This window comes from Ictalurus punctatus, chromosome 15 (genome assembly GCF_001660625.3).
Source record: "Ictalurus punctatus breed USDA103 chromosome 15, Coco_2.0, whole genome shotgun sequence".
In the NCBI taxonomy this organism is placed as follows: Eukaryota; Metazoa; Chordata; class Actinopteri; order Siluriformes; family Ictaluridae; genus Ictalurus; species Ictalurus punctatus.
The window spans coordinates 11,600,622-11,616,585 of record NC_030430.2 but is presented as its reverse complement, the minus strand read 5'-3'; the positions used below and the strand labels follow the sequence as shown (position 1 = coordinate 11,616,585).

General features: G+C 39.8%; 2 protein-coding genes across 3 annotated transcripts in view; one reads left to right on the top strand and one right to left on the bottom strand.

Annotated features, from left to right (window-relative positions):
* Positions 1 to 514: 514 nt before the first annotated feature.
* pigt (phosphatidylinositol glycan anchor biosynthesis, class T) lies at positions 515 to 12,362 on the bottom strand. Its single transcript, XM_017487469.3, has 12 exons — positions 11,872 to 12,362; positions 11,338 to 11,515; positions 10,998 to 11,125; positions 10,813 to 10,913; positions 8,087 to 8,173; positions 7,059 to 7,146; positions 6,845 to 6,942; positions 4,429 to 4,585; positions 2,376 to 2,576; positions 1,886 to 2,051; positions 1,614 to 1,697; positions 515 to 1,421 (listed from the first exon to the last, which is right to left on the bottom strand). Exons 1-12 carry the CDS (start codon positions 12,305 to 12,307, stop codon positions 1,172 to 1,174), a joined length of 1,974 nt encoding a protein of 657 aa, XP_017342958.1. The 5' UTR covers positions 12,308 to 12,362; the 3' UTR covers positions 515 to 1,171.
* A 2,168-nt stretch (positions 12,363 to 14,530) lies between these two features.
* The window catches only part of phactr3a (phosphatase and actin regulator 3a), a 34,179-nt gene continuing 32,745 nt past the window's right edge, over positions 14,531 to 15,964 (top strand). For both annotated transcript variants that reach the window (XM_017487472.3, XM_017487471.3), the window contains exon 1: positions 14,531 to 14,777. In XM_017487472.3, coding sequence (XP_017342961.1) covers positions 14,678 to 14,777 — 100 coding nt within the window. In that variant the 5' untranslated portion in view covers positions 14,531 to 14,677. The remainder of the gene's footprint in view (positions 14,778 to 15,964) is intronic.

Genomic DNA, 15,964 nt, shown 5'->3' with positions numbered 1-15,964 from the left:
GAAGAGACTCTGGTAGGTAGAAAAGGAAATAGTGGTTAGCATTCATCTCAAAGGATTGCAGAGGAGTGTCTAGTTATTAATCATAAACCAAGACACATAACCCAGTTTTCTTGAAACCTACACATTAGTGGAACCAAGTGTTAAACCTTTTCTGCACAACCTCATTTGGATAAGGTACACAGCAAAACCCCCTAAATTTAAGGTTCTCACATATGAACATTCATAACATACATGTAACTACCATACAAGTCACTTATAGAGGTTTATCAATGTTTGTCAGCAACCGGCACTATCTAAAATATGTACAATGTATTAAGTGTGTGTGTGTTACTAGGTGTATGCTGTGACTTAACAAGCAAGTTTTTAATTATTATATATTACCAATTGTTCATATTTATGCTGTCCGCTTGGGTGGATTAAGCAATTGAGTGTGCTTGAGAGAGCTATCTGGAACAAAAAGAAATGCACTGACTGCCAGAAACAACAGTCTTGGATGAACACATTGTTCTCCAACTACTTTAGTAAATTTAGCTTTATTGCTCACTGAGTACCTCAATTTGAAATCGGTCACGCAGATCTGTGCTCTATAAATAAAAGAAATGCCAATTTAACACATTTTAGATCCTTGCCTTGTTTACACATGCATTTGTTTGCTTATCTCAGGATAGTTAAAATGGCATTCCAATGAAAGGCCCTTTTTTGAAGAAACAAGCAAGCCTTGTACTTCCAAGGGAAATCAATTTCACAGCAATAACATTGCTACAATACACTTAATGGAATTTTTTTTCCATCTTCACTGGATGAGTGAGTAATGGCTTGCTCATTCCCAAAGTACAATAATAAAGGGTTCACATTTCTATCTGCTGCAAGCTTGTCTTCCAGATGAATGGAATAAGAAACTGCCAATACACAGTGGTACATTTTTAAATACCCAGATGTAAATTAATCCCTCTTACCCCAAATCATGCTGAAATAGTTCATTTTCTCCAGTGTAAACAGACTCAAAACCCACAGACCCATAACATTTGGTTCTTGGTAAAACTTTAAGTTGCAGCATTCTTCATGACATCTTCTCCTCTCAGCCATGTTAAGAAAACCTTGGGTTCCCACAAATCAAGATGTCGACAGATTTCAAGCTGCCTAATAAGCTCCAAAATTAATTTCATGTCCTTCATAGTGGTGGTACTCCCCGTATGCGGCGGATGATATTGGCTAAGCGTTTAGCTAGCGGTGGGCTAGGTTCCTCCACCTGGAAGGTGCGGGTCAGTAGGTTGTAGAAAGAGCCGTAGGCCACAGCCACAACCGTGCATGTGAGGCAGATAACATTATAGGGCATGCTGAAATCAGGCGTGGGCAAATTAACCAGCAAAGGCTCAGTGTACACACGCACAAAGTAGCTTGACTCCTCTTTGGTATGGAAGCTAGAAATGTAAAAGGGAGAAAAATATTATATTATATTAATAAATTATATTTAGGGGTTATATGCAATATTATTTCACTAATCACTGAAAGTAATTTAAATGTGAACCTTTGAGATATAATTCCTATCATCTCACATATTACATGTAGATATGTAGACATATTTAGCCATTCCAAACAAAGATTGTACTCACAAACTGCTGAAAAGCGGACGCTCCAGAGTGCTGTTGATGTCCATGGCAACAACACTTGGCACAAGAGCGCTTATCACAGATGATCTAGAAGATAATTTTGAATCCAAACACAGGATTTCTTAAGTTTTATCCATTAAAAAGTTAAGCTCAAAGCCATTATGTCAAGAATCTATTCATTTTGTGAACTATGGTTTTATCATAGAAACATTGCAATCCATATTTGATTTTGGAACAATTACATTTCATAAGCATACAAACTGAAAGAGTCCTACCCGACGTAGAAACCATGGTTTGGATCTGGTGGGTATTCTGTCCACTTTAGCAGAGCTCTTTCAAACTGCACTGTCACCTCAGTGACCGAATGAGGGGGTAACTGCACGAGCATCTCGAGGAGATGAGGACGCAAGCGGTCTTTTGAAGGTTGGTAGTGAATGTAGCCTTAAAAAGAAAAACCAAGCAAATCTAAACAATACATGACAATTCATAAAATCTATTAAACTTAATAAAAATAAAAACATGACAACAGTGGTGACAGGGATGCCTCCACCCTAACAAACAGCAAGGAATCTATTGAACAAATAGCTTCTGTATTATACTGGACCTTATTCTTCCCTACCTTAAACCTGCAGTAATGGATCAACACCAAATGTAATGAAATAATGCCAGAATAAGAAACAACTGGGGGGCAAATCAAGGCTGTTGCCCTGTGGCTGGACTGGACATTCTGCCACCACAGAAACACAATAAATGAGGAGGACTTACTTGGTTTGTTTTCACGTGACTTGCTGGTTATAGTGAGCGTGTGAATATAAAGTCGCAGATACCAGGGCACTGACTCCAACAGGAGAACAGGGAAAGCTCTGTATGGATGGTTATTATAGATTAGTGTGTGTATCTCGCCCGTTTGGAGTCCAAATCCAGCCACATAGCGCTCTGCATGGAGCAGGGGACGCAGCATGTCTCCTGCAACGGATGATGAGAGCAAATATTCAGATTTTTTTTAAAAACAAAACAAAAACAAAGTCGTATAAACTTTAACTATTCTCAGTAACATCCTATAAGGTGATTACTGGAAGTGAGTCAGCAACATCCTATAGAATCTTTAGTGAATTAGACACTTATTCGACAAAACTGTACATAGTCAAATTCATGTATGATCAGAGAATGTGTAAATATCAGCATGATTTTATGTATTGCACTGCTGCCACATGATTGGATGATCAGGTAACTGCATGAATGTTCAGGTCTAAAGATGTTCCTAATACAGTGGATGGTGAATGTATGCATTTGTGATAAACAAAAACAAAAACAAACAAACAAACAAACAAACAAATACAACAACAGTTAGTTCCAGTCCACTAATCTGAGGCAGCTTTCTAAGAGTGATGATCTTTATTACAACAGCACTGGGACATTTCACCTTTCGTATCACTTTCACTTCTAGCAATAGTCCGTTACATTGAAACGGTTACTACACTTACTAAGGGCTTTCACGCTTATCCAGCTGTGGCTTCTGTGGGAATGTTTGCTGATATTCACTTCAGCAGCACTCTTGCTCGTTCAAATTTTATCACCAGAATAATTCTGTTCTACAAAAACATATCTGGAACATCCAGCATCACAGAAAATCCATTGTAATACTCAACAATCACTAATGAAGTCCTCTGACTTATGCCACCCATTTGGAGTCATGGCCCACTAATTTAGAGGAGTTCCAGCATGCATGGAGGTTTCCCACATGTCCCACTGATTAGTGCACCTGTGGCCAGTGCCGAGGTCTTTCACTGTACCATGTCCTTTTCACTGCTGAGCCTACTACTTTAACTGGATCTACTAACAGTAGAATATCAGGACCGCTGACTACAGTTGCAGTTCCTTGGGTTTGCTTCAAAAGGGGCACGAGCTCTAGCTTGCTGGAGACAATTTGTGCAGCCTTAGTCTGAGATCAGACCACATCAACCGACTGGAACTAATGGCAATCTATTTGGCCCTCGAGTTTCTTTTACCTGTTCTGAGACACTGCCATGTATTGATACATTTTAGACAACATTGTGATAGTCACAATGGCTCTTTCCTCTTTGCACAAAAGATCCTCAGGTGGGCCCACCCACTGTTAGCTTCACTACATTTACATTTATTCATTTAGCAGAAGCTTTTATCCAAAGTGACTTACAAATGAGAAAATACAAGCAAAGAGATATATCAAGCAGGGAACAAAACAAGTAGTGCTACCATGCAAGTTTTTTAATGGAGCTCTAGAAAAGCAAAGTGCGCAAAGTAGAGGTACAAGAGTCAGTAAGGTAGTGTTTTTTTTTTTTAAGATAATGTGGGGTTGGCATTTTAATGGTTAGTTACGTACTCACGGCAGAGGTGGGTCTTTAGCTGGGTCTTTAGTTAGGTCTTATCCAACTCTCTTTAGCTATACAAGTAGATAGAACTGAGTGGTCCAACAGTGATAAGATGTGAGTGTTCTTTGCTTAAATGTAGCATAAAATGCAGCAATGTGGCACAGGTTTTTGATCCAGGCAGGCAGTTGCACAGTGAAGGTCTTGCTAAATTTCTTAATCTGGAACCTAGTGTATAACTGCTTGCATAGAACAAAAGAACTGCTGCTCACCTTCTACATATTTTCTTTCAGTTGCACTGTACATGCATGTTAATGGAGGGCAGGAAAACACAGTGGCACACAAAATTTGTTATGGATCATTACATTTCCTAAAACACACACTTAAATGCCAACATCCAAACCACATGCCTAATGTTAATAGGCCAGAGACAAAGGCTGGCTGATACATTCTATTGATTAAATGCTTACCACTTTCCCCTTTCCATCGCATTAAGAGATTGAGAGAACGTAGCTGGCCAAAAGTCACTGCTTTGGTCAGATCATACACAGCATAAGTCCTGCGATCTCCCAGAACTACAGCTGTGTTGAGGACAGGTGTGGCTGGGCTCAGGTCAAACAGCTCACTCTGTTGAATATATTAATGCAACATAACAAAGAGAGATTATACTTATAACCACTGCTCCCTGAGGGACAGAAACAAGTACAACACTGGCACTGACCCTCACAACTGAAGGCACCTTTATTTATGCCTGTGTCTTCCTTATGTTCTCATGCTCTTCGCCTTGCAAAGAACAATCCAAGTATGCTTCAGTTTCTATAGGAATTAACTTACTGTTGCAACAGACAACAGTAATAGTCGGAGAATTTCGGAGATGATTTTCTTGTGGGTCTAGCACCCCTTGGGTAGCATGCCAGGAGGGACTGCAGTGTCTGCATGCTGCAAATACTGCTTCCCAGCTACATGCTGAGCTAGGAAGTCCTTTTTAATGCCAGAGGGAGGACCTTTACTCATAGGCTGACTGGCTTGGTGTTTGTTAAAGAAGAGAATGTTGAAGCAGTCATTGTTTTTTTTAGCGCTTGCATGTGGCTCTTCACCGCTCACCCGAGTAGATTAGACTGCAAAGCTTTTTACTCTTAAATGCTTAAATGATGGCCTCAGCCAACTGACCAAGCAACAAAGTTAAGAAGCATCTCTTGTCCAAGCAGGTCACACCCATCTGACAGTGTTGGGTACAAGTAGTGATGAGCCAGCACAGTTGCTACCATTCCACTCCTTAGCAACAGCAATGCATGTGATGTTTATAGGATGTAATCTGATGCAATTCTGATCTTGGGCTCCCTAAGGGTTGTCTCTAAATTTGGCCTGATAATATACTAATACATGTGTTGAGGACGGCAACCATTTCATTAAAGGCTGGTCACTCTATAGATTTGTAGTCCCCCTCAGCCCTGTCCTAAGCCATGAGTAACCAGGCACACATCTTGGTTGTGAACTAATTCCAAGACAATGTAATAATAGTTTAAGTACTTTAGTCAGCAATAAAATCTGGAAATAGTTATTGGAAACATTGGAAACCATTCCTGGAAAGGAAAACCCCATAGAACCTCAACAGCATTTTAGGCAGAGGAAAATGGAGAGTGGCCACTTAACATCCTAATTGTTATGTGGCAATATAAGGAGTTTGTTTAAGCCCTTTCAGTGTTAATGATTCCAAAGCACACAGGGCATGCATCATGTTTATCCTAGAGTGTGGATTTGCTGTAGAAAAGGAAAAGATATATGGTCTGCTTACTAACCCAGGAATGACTGCTGACTGCAAGTTCATTTCAGGTAGCGAACAGTGAAGCAAAATAACCATGCCACTTGCCAAGCAAAGTTGACCTCAAAAAAGGTAGTGAAAAAATGCTCAGACCACACTCTGCAGGAAGTCAAAAGCATTACTGTAAATACAGTTTTGCTGTCAAATGACCCTAATTAGCTGGTTCTAGTTGTTAGCTGAACCTTACATGAGGTCGTCTTAGCAAAGTGAAGAGCATAAGATCTGAAGGGAAAATACCTGTGTGTCTTGTGACTGACAGGTACCAATATAGGCGTCTTCAGCCAGATATGCAAGGACATTAAATCACATTGTTTTACTGAGTGAATCAGCTGAAATGGAGCCACAAAGAATTCTTACCCAACATTTTAACATACGGTTGAGCAATACAAGAAATGCTCATAATGACATGTTCAAACTCATAAAATAGTTTCTACTGTTGAGTTTTCCTAACAAGCTGGAACAGATAAAATGCAGAGTACTACCATATTTAAAAGGGCACTGACATTTGCCAACAACTGCTCTAGAATTAGTCTATTTACTTTTTTTCTTGTTGAAGAAAGCATGCAATCATATTGTCTGTCCTTAGCAAAGAACAAATATTTAATGCAATTCTAACTGCATTATCCATATCCATCATTAAAACAACTTGTGCTGCATTAACCTTTGTCAATGTGATTTGTCAAGACAACTTTATTTTGAATAGTCACTTCTACAAAGTTATGGAAAGGTAAAGGAGCAGAGCACTCAACATGTTCATGAGCAGTGGAAAAAATGAACAGTACTGTAATCAAAAATTTATGTGGGTTCATGTGTAATTTTCCACAACTCCGAAGTGTTTTGAGAAGTTGTTCTATAATACAGTGTGTGCTTCGATTAACGTCACTCGTTTTTTAAGCTGTTCTGTTTTCCAAAAGTATAAAAAATAGCACCCAGTTTCTCCCTCATCTACAACATGGCAGAAGTTCAGAAATTTAAACAGAAGGTTCAGTCAGTGGTGGCAGCATGTTGCCTACACGTGAACGCAGCATATCAGTTTAAAACAAAGCCAAAAGCAAGAACTTTACCTCAGGGTTGTCTGTGACGTCCACGTAGACTTTGCTAGAAGATGCTAGAGGGCAAGCCTCAGTCAGAGTGCGAGAGAACATCTTGAAAAGGGACCAATCTGTTTAAAAAAAAATAAAAAATACACACATATAAAGGTTATACAGCAAATTATATGTTGTCATTTTACTGCATGTGTACATAAATGCTTGAAAAAGAAAGGAATATTACCCTTACCCTTTTTGCCTTGGCCAGAGGTGTAGAGATCAAACACCACACCGAGGGTCTGTCTTAATTCCCATGCTGTGCCTGAACATTGCCAATCCTGAATAGGAAATTTTATAACAGAGTAATACCAATAAACTGCTACCCACAGAACTTCACTTAAAACTCGTTTTTGAACATTTGTAGTAGTCCTGGAGAAATCTGTCATGTGTTAATACATAAAGGTGTATACTGCAGTCAAAATGTTTTGAACTCCTCATGGCAATTGTAGTGTAATCAAGCATTTTACATTTGAATTATTAATATTTGCATAATCCCACAACAGTTCCTACCTATTAAAAAAATTAACATACAGCCTTGGTTAAAGGCAGAAAAAAACCCCTGCCAATTACATTCCATCAGCCTGATTCCTGAGAACAGTAGTGTAGGGGGTCATTAATTAATTTAGCAACTCAGCACTTCAAACATTTTAACACACCCATTCCCTCATTCAAACACCTAAATCTTGGACACGCCCATCATATCTTCACTGCTTTGCATGATACACACATGCACACACAAAACTATACCAACTACCAAAGTTGAAAAGAATTATATATTTATAATGGGCACCTGCATTTTATAGAAGATTATTATATTTAATTTATTAAAATAAAAAAATATATATATTACATCTTTGTCCTGTACCTAGAAAATGACAGAATTAAAATTGAAATATGTACCTCTGCTTTTCAGTGCCATTCATTTAAAAATGTATTTTTACACACTGTATATTGCTTTTAACAATAGACATCTGGATATAGATTTGGTACAGGAGAGCGTTGTCTATATGTAGTAGATATACATTTCAGTAGGTCTTGGTGGCAATACTGTACATACTATAATTGTAATGTAACTAGAAAATGTTTTCGAGGATAGGTTGGTGCCAGAGAAAACTGTCCAGATCCAGCCACTAGGCCGCCATTTGCTAACCCCAGGTGTAAGGTTTATGTGATTATTTCTAGAAAAACATTTGTATTAGAAGATTAAAGAAATCACACCTTACAGACAGGTCTGATATGCACAGCCTGTGAGTGAAAACTGCTGTGGAAAAGCTTCTCTGACTTCATCAGCACTGCTAGTCCAGCCTGCAAAGAGAAAAGAAGGCTAGGTCAACTGCCCTGCTGTGAATCATGAGCAATGCTCCCTCTAATTTTTTTCAAGCAAAACTCATTTCTATAGGATAGAGCCTTCTTGTATTTGAGTAGAAATACTTCATGAACTGCACAGATGTCCCTGCCCATGTATCATCGGTAGTACCAATATGCAAACAAGACTTAACTGGTGACTGTCAGATAAAATGGTACAATGGGATGAAATTTTGCATGTTAACACTCTAGAAGCTCCTTTACTACACTGTGCTGATGACATCTATGAACTACTGAATATTTCATAACTAGCCATCCAATAATCAGTTATGGATGCCTATAATATAGCCATAAAAGTTATGTTTAAAGTACACAATGGCATCTATGAACTATGGAATACTTCATACCTACTGCCACACAAAATCAAACATATATTGAACACAAAATGGTCCGAATTAAATTTGGGAACAGAACTGGATCAGCTGTACTGTGCTAAATACTGCCATGAACTATAGAAAATTGTGTGTGTAATATATATATATATATATATATATATATATATATATATATATATATATATATATAAATATTATATATATAAATATTATATATATATATATATATATATATATATATATATATATATATATATATATATATATATATATATATATATATATATATACACACACACACACACACACACACACACGTATATATATAGTGGAGTCTGTAACTATACCAATCAGCCATAATATTAAATCCACCTGCCTAATATTGTGTCGGTCCCCCTTGTGCTGCCAAAACAGCTCTGACCTGTCAAGGCACGGACTCCACATGACCTGTGGTATCTGGCACCAAGATATTAGCAGCAGATCCTTCAAGTCCTGCAAGATGTGAGGTGGGGCATCCATGGATCAGACTTGTTTGTCCACCATATCCCACAGAAGCTCGATCAGATTGAGGTCTGGAGAATTTGGAGGCCAAGTAAACACCTTGAACTCTGTCATGCACCTCAAACCATTCCTGATCAATTTTTGCAGTGTGGCAGGACGCATTGTCCTGCTGAAAGAAGCCACTGCCATTAGGGCATCACACTTCCTTCGACTTCTTGCCTTTATCCCATAGTGCATCCTGATGCCATCTCATCCCCTGGCTACCTCTCTGTGTGCGCCAAAACCTATTCTGGTGTTTTTTGCCAAAAAGGCACCTAACCATCTACATGATCTAAAAGAAGACGTTCATCAGACCAAGCCACCTTCTTCCAATGCTCCATGGCACAGTTCTTGATGCTCACGTGACCATTGTAGGTGCTTTCAGCAGTGGACAGGGGTCAGCATGGGAGCTCTGAACGGTCTGCCGCTACGCAGCCCCACAGACAGCAAGCTACAGCTACTGTGTGTTCCGACACCTTTCTATCATAGCCAGCAATTTCTGCTACAGTAGATTGGAACAGATGAGCTAGCCTTCACTCCTCATGCCCATGAGCCTTGGGTGCCCATTACCTTGTTGCTGGTTCTCCAGATGTCGTTCTTGGACGACTTTTGGTAGGTAATAACCACTGCATAATGGGAACACTACTCAAGACCTGTGGTTTTGGAGATGTTCTGATCCAGTCGTCAAGCCATCACAATTTGGAGCTTCACAAAGTCGTTCAGATCATACTTGCCCATTTTTCCTGCTTCCAACACAACCACTTGAATGTTCAGTTGCTGCCTAATATATCCAACCCCTTGCAGGTGCCTTTTAAAGAGATAAACAATGTTATTCACTTCAGCTGTCAGTGGTTTTAATGTTATGGCTGATCGGTGTATATGGTGTAAGTCCAGGTTTTATGACGTAATTCTGAAATAGTTGAGCATTATAATATTTGCATATTTGTCCCAGTGGACCAAAAATTATTCCCATAATTAAGTCATTAACATTATTAAAACTTTACTACACATTTGTAAAAATAAAATTCAACATATCAGACACCAAATGTATTACACTGAAAAAGCTACAATGTATAGGCTATGGCCAAAAGTATCTGGACACCTGGCCATCACATCCATATGTGCTTGTTGAACATCCCATACCAAAACCATAGGCATTGAAAGTAAGCTCCTATAACAGCCTCTACTCTTATGCAAAGTTTTTCCACTAGATTTTGGAACATGGCTGTGGGGATTTGTGCTCATTCTGCCACAAGGGTATTAGTGAGGTCAGGCACTGGTGTAGGGCGAGAAGGCCTGGAACATAGTCAGTGTTCCAGTTCATCCAACACAAAGGTTCAGTGGGGTTGAGGTCAGAGCTCACCCTGGCAAACCATGGCTCTCACTTTGTGCACAGGGGCACTGTCATGCTTGAACAGGTTTACACTCACCCCCTTAGTTCCAGTGAAGGGAAATTGTAATGCTACAGCATACAAAGACATTCTAGATAATTTTTCGTTTCCAACTTTGTGGCAACAGTTTGGGGAAGTCCCACATATGGGTGTGATGGTCAGGTGTCCAAAAGCATTTGGCCATACATTGAAATATTTAATAGATAATGCATCCATTGTGCACTAGATGTCTACTAGACGTTTAAAATGACCTTAATGAATGAAAACCTACTGGATCGCATATACTGATGATGATAAAAAGAATACCAATCACCTTTGAGCCACAAGGAAGAAGCTTCTTCCAAGGGGTCAGATTCTCTGTACAGACAATTTCCCGTGGCAACGTGGCATAACGAAGGAAACGATGATCAGTCGCTGCACAAAAAAGAACAAATTTACAAATCCGTAAAACAGAAGGGGGGAAAACAACATTTTAAAATGACTGAAAGACAATCATACCATTTCCCAGTCCCAGGGGTTTGAAAGAGGCAGTAGGCTGCACCGTGTTGGTTGAGTCAATAAAATTTAAAGAAGCACAGAAGATGCCTGACAGAACATTGGTGAGCTCCTTCCAGTTCTCATCAACACTGGAAAACCAAACAGAGCATATTTTCAATCCACACAATTTTAGCATCCTATTTTGAAACCTTATTCTCCTTCTTAAAAGATGTGCTCCCACTAACTATTAAACAGCCATATTTCAAAATCTAACATCGAAACTGTTTATCAAATTAGGAATCGTTTTAATAATGGCATAAAACATTGAACTTTGTCTGAAATGTCCATTATATCAACATACTTAAGCACTGTGTTGTGGAACCAAACCCATAGCTCGGCTCCAGGAGGAGCAGGAATGAATGGCTGCCCCCACTGCATGGTCCTCCAGTAGCCCTGTGTGAAGGAGATGTGCAGCTCTTGCACTGAGAATTTAGACAGCACCTGGCCCAGGGACTTTGGGAAGAGACGGTAGTGGGATACTACAGGGAAGGTTGAGAAAAAGAAACCACTTAGCTTATAAGGTCATCATTGGAGACGTATACTGTGTGTCTGCACGTTGAGTATTACATTTGTCTTTGGTTGCATGTTTGTCAAACTTGGTCAAGTTTCCTTGGGCTTAAGTTGTTAACAGTTTGTTATATTATTGGGATATATAAATATAGGGCATTAAGGCAGTTCAATTATTGCAATTCAATCTATATATTCCAGGCTTGTCAGTCAGACTAAGAAAATTATTGTTAGAGACAACAACTGAGGTAAAAAAAACAAAACTGTTTTTCAAGAGGTAACTGAAGACAAAACAGCTTTACTGCACAAAGTCTGGTGTAAAGACAACCTTTCTTTTCTTCTTGTTCAAAATCTGTGTCCAGTTGTATGCCAAACTGGAAACTCGCATAGATGTCTCCGGAATGGAGGGGTCGGATCACCAGTTCCTCCTGAAAGTGGTCTTTAGCGGGCGGTGGAGTGAAAGATTTGCTGTCTCCAGGAGAATCATTCAGAGTCTTGGAGTCAGCTTTGTCGGCTTCAAGTGCATCGTTTATCCCAAACTCTGTCGTGTGCCACTGCTGCTTTTCAGCCTGAACCTCTTCAGTACTGCTTTCTTCACCGTGCCGAGTCTCGCCGGGACTCGCTGCTTGTGATGCGCTCGGGTCAACGTCCTTGTCTCTAACTGACTCGTTTGAATTTTCAACATTGTCACATTTACAAGTCAGGAATAGACTGACAAAAATCAAAATAAATACTGCACCCCAACGCAACTTGAGCGCCGCCATTTCTGCCCGAGGATGGATTTCCTGTAGAGGCGCTTCCTTGTTGCAGTCATCTGAGCTGACCAATGACAGGAGAGTGTCTCTTTCCGTTCATCACGGCGCAAGTCTGCGCAGAAAACTTCCATCTGCACCGTGTCTGTCCTGCAGAGGGCCTAAGAAGTACGAATATATAAATTAGGACTATAAATACTACACAATAAACAACCCAATTAGCCTGTTTCATTGCACACACACACACACACACACACACACACACACACACACACACACAGAGTGGGGTCCAAAAAGGTCTGAGAGCAAAAGTGATTAGGCATGAGGAAACTGACCTTTTTGTACAAAGCGATTAAAATGGTCAATATCACAAATTTGCTTACATTTAAATAGGGACCTAGACCCAGAAATAGTGTAGAATCTTGAATATAACTACTGATATAGATATCAAACATTTGTTTTCTTAGTTTTAACGTCCTCTGTTTGAATATTTCAAACTTTTTATCTTCTTCCGTTGTATGAGAAAAGAAGGCTGTGAAAATTGTCTTCATTGTTTAATCTGTTGAACTTTTGTTTAAAAAAATTCACAAAAATACTCTGCTCTCATGGATATCAAACAATTGTAAACAAAACATCACAACAACAACAACAACTATTTTTGCTAAATATATATAGGTGTGCAACAATTATTTGCACCCTCTCTCCAGATCCTTCCAATTTCGAGGTCCACGCTGGTGAACTCTCCTCTTCATTTCACTAAACAGGTTTTCTATGGGTTTCAAATCAGGGGACTGGGATGGCCATGGCAGGACCTTGATTTTTTTGGTCAGTAAATCATTTTTCTGTTGATTTTGATGCATGTTTTGGATCATTGTCCTGCTGAAAGATCCAACCAGGCCCATTTGATGCTTTCTGGCAGATTGAATCAGGTTTTCATTGAATATCTGTTGATATTTGATAGAGTCCATGATGCCATGTATCCTAACAAAATCTCCAGGTCCTCTCGCAGAAAAACAGCCCCAAAACATTACAGAGCCACCACCATATTTAACCGTGGGCATGAGACACTTTTCCATATGGCTACCTCTCTGTGTGTGCCAAAACCACCTCTGGTGTTGACCAAGAGAGGTCAGAGGAAAATGTCTAGACTGGTTCAAGCTGCCAGGAAGGATTTAGTAACTAAAACAATCACTCTGTACTACCATGGTAAGCTGAAAAACATCTCAGAATGCTCAAAACATCAAACTTTGAGGAGAATGGGCTACAACAGCACAAGACCACCAAAGATCAGGTTCCACTCCTGTCAGTTAAAACAATAATCTGAGGATATAATGATCACAGACTCATTGAAACTGGACAGTTGAAGACTGGAAAACGACGAGGTGACCCCCCCCCCCCCCCCGTCTTTACCTGTCCATACCAACATCCACACCACAATCAAAGTCACAGAGATCACACTTTTTCTTCTTTTTGATGTTTGATGTGAACATTAACTAAAGCTCTTGACTTGTATCTACATGATTTTTTGCATTGCACTGCCTACACATAGTTGGCTAATTGGATAATATTGGATAACTGCATGAATGTGCAGGTGTGGTGTTCCTAAAAAAGTGAAGGGTAAGTGTGTGTATATATAGATAGATAGATAGAGATGGATGGATGGATTGATTAGTTATTTCTTCTATCATTCTAAATGTAATTTATATAATTTCTTCTCTTTGTCAATACAATACCATAGGATAAGAATATAGCAACAACAGCAAAAAGAAAACATTGAAGCAGCAGATTAGTTACCTTGGATTTAAAATCACTTCCTGTCTATCGTAAAAAAAAAAAAAAAAAATTAAAAAATCTTTTGACTATGGAATAACATTCAATCAACGATTTGTATCACTGCACAACTGTCATTTCATCATTCTATCATGTTCAGCTGTAACCCAAGCCTCTGGCTGCAGTGTCACCCTGCTACCACTGGGATGATGTAGGGCTATTCCAATTGTGCACATGCGGATTTATTTTAGTTATTATTTAAATAAAACGCCCCTTAATAATGGTCCATAAAAAAATAAACCATAGTTGGCGCTGCCCGTTATACTGGACAATAGTGTTATTCATACGGCAATAGCAGATGAAAATCCATGCACTCTTCCTGCCCAATCTACAGGAGCGCATTCATTCTCTCTCTCTCTCTCTCTCTCTCTCTCTCTCTCTCACACACACACACACACACACACACACTGCCTGCGCTTCCAGTACAAGCATGCTCTCCGGATGCTTGGACCGAATCTCGTCGCCTTCACCTTCTCTGTGAGCTGACCTTGACTGCCTCTTACAGTTCCACACATTTTGTATCTATAATTCCTGCGCTGTACCGCGTTCTCCATGGCTTCCTCGGACGACAAATGCATGCTGCATAGATGCAGGTCTCAAAGTGACCCGAACATCCTCAGTGAGTCGGGCATCGATTCCACACACAGTGCAGGTGAGCTAATACCATCCTATTAGTGTTATATCTTCGGATGCCATTAGCACGAGCTCTGAAGGCGAATCGCGTTTCAGTTTGTGCGCGCGACGAATCGACGTTCAAGAGGCATTCACTTAAGCGGTGCTGATGTTGCGAAACGGAGAGCGCGAAAACGTTGAAAGAGGCTAAATCAAATCACGAGGCTCATCCTCGAGCTCAGGCTTTGCAAAAACACAAATCAATGCACATCTGATTATGCACTAGAATTATATGATTGCGTTATGAATCTCGGCCCATGATGAAGCAGACAGAACAGTTGTGTTGCTTTGTATTTTCACTGAAGACAGAGGCATATCCTTTGTCTTTCTATAGTGCCACAGGCTATCATCTATCCTAATATAAGACCAGGTTTGTTCAGTAAATACACAATAATGGTTATATATTAAGCCACAGGAATGGCTGGGGATCTGATGCTATTTGTTATCACTTGCCGACTGCGCATTGTTGCCTCTATAAGGATGGAGGACCGAATGGAATAAGTCAGTCAGGATGAGGATATGGACGAGGATGGGTGGAAATTGGGCTTCACTCACTGGAGAGCACTTTTCTGACATAAACGATGTGCACAACGTGTTTTCCACGTCGTTTTTAACCGTCTGGTGCGCAATACTCAGCCCAAAGTCCTTTACTTATATTGTAGCTCTTAATGAAGTTTTAGTAATACAGTGACTTGCTTTTCCCAGAACCCAGAATAGGCTATTCTGAGCAACTGGAAGCAAGATTGGTTATTAATTGGCATATGTAAATTTTGGTAATACTCCTTGCAAAGTCATATTCAACAGCATGCTATAACTCATATACATGCGTTCTTAAATGTACGTCATGCCATCCATTTAAACAGTTTAATCCTGGTTGTGACCTCCGTGGTAATGAAGCTAGGCCCTCTTGTTCTGGCACACTTGACACTCAGCAGGTGTCCAGCACAAAGACACAATTGTAATGCATCCCAGTTTGTTAGTCTGAGTATGTAGGCATGCACAGTCTCTTTCCCCTAGTCCTGATAAGCATGGCTTATTACAGAGTGTGACCAACAGAAGAGACGTGGTTGAATAACACTACAGTTTCTGCTTGATTATGTTATTCACATCTATCACACTAGTGTGAAGACAGTGAGCAAAAATACCCGGGAAAGTGGCTTTATTCAA

Excerpts from the sequence above, each read along its gene's own strand:
- pigt (XM_017487469.3), bottom strand. The coding sequence starts at position 12,307 with ATGGCGGCGCTCAAGTTGCGTTGGGGTGCAGTATTTATTTTGATTTTT. Across the intron at positions 6,943-7,058 it reads CTCTGGCCAAGGCAAAAAGG|ATTGGTCCCTTTTCAAGATG; the intron begins GTAAGGGTAATA and ends TTTTTTAAACAG. Across the intron at positions 1,422-1,613 it reads CGTCCGCTTTTCAGCAGTTT|CTTCCATACCAAAGAGGAGT; the intron begins GTGAGTACAATC and ends TTACATTTCTAG.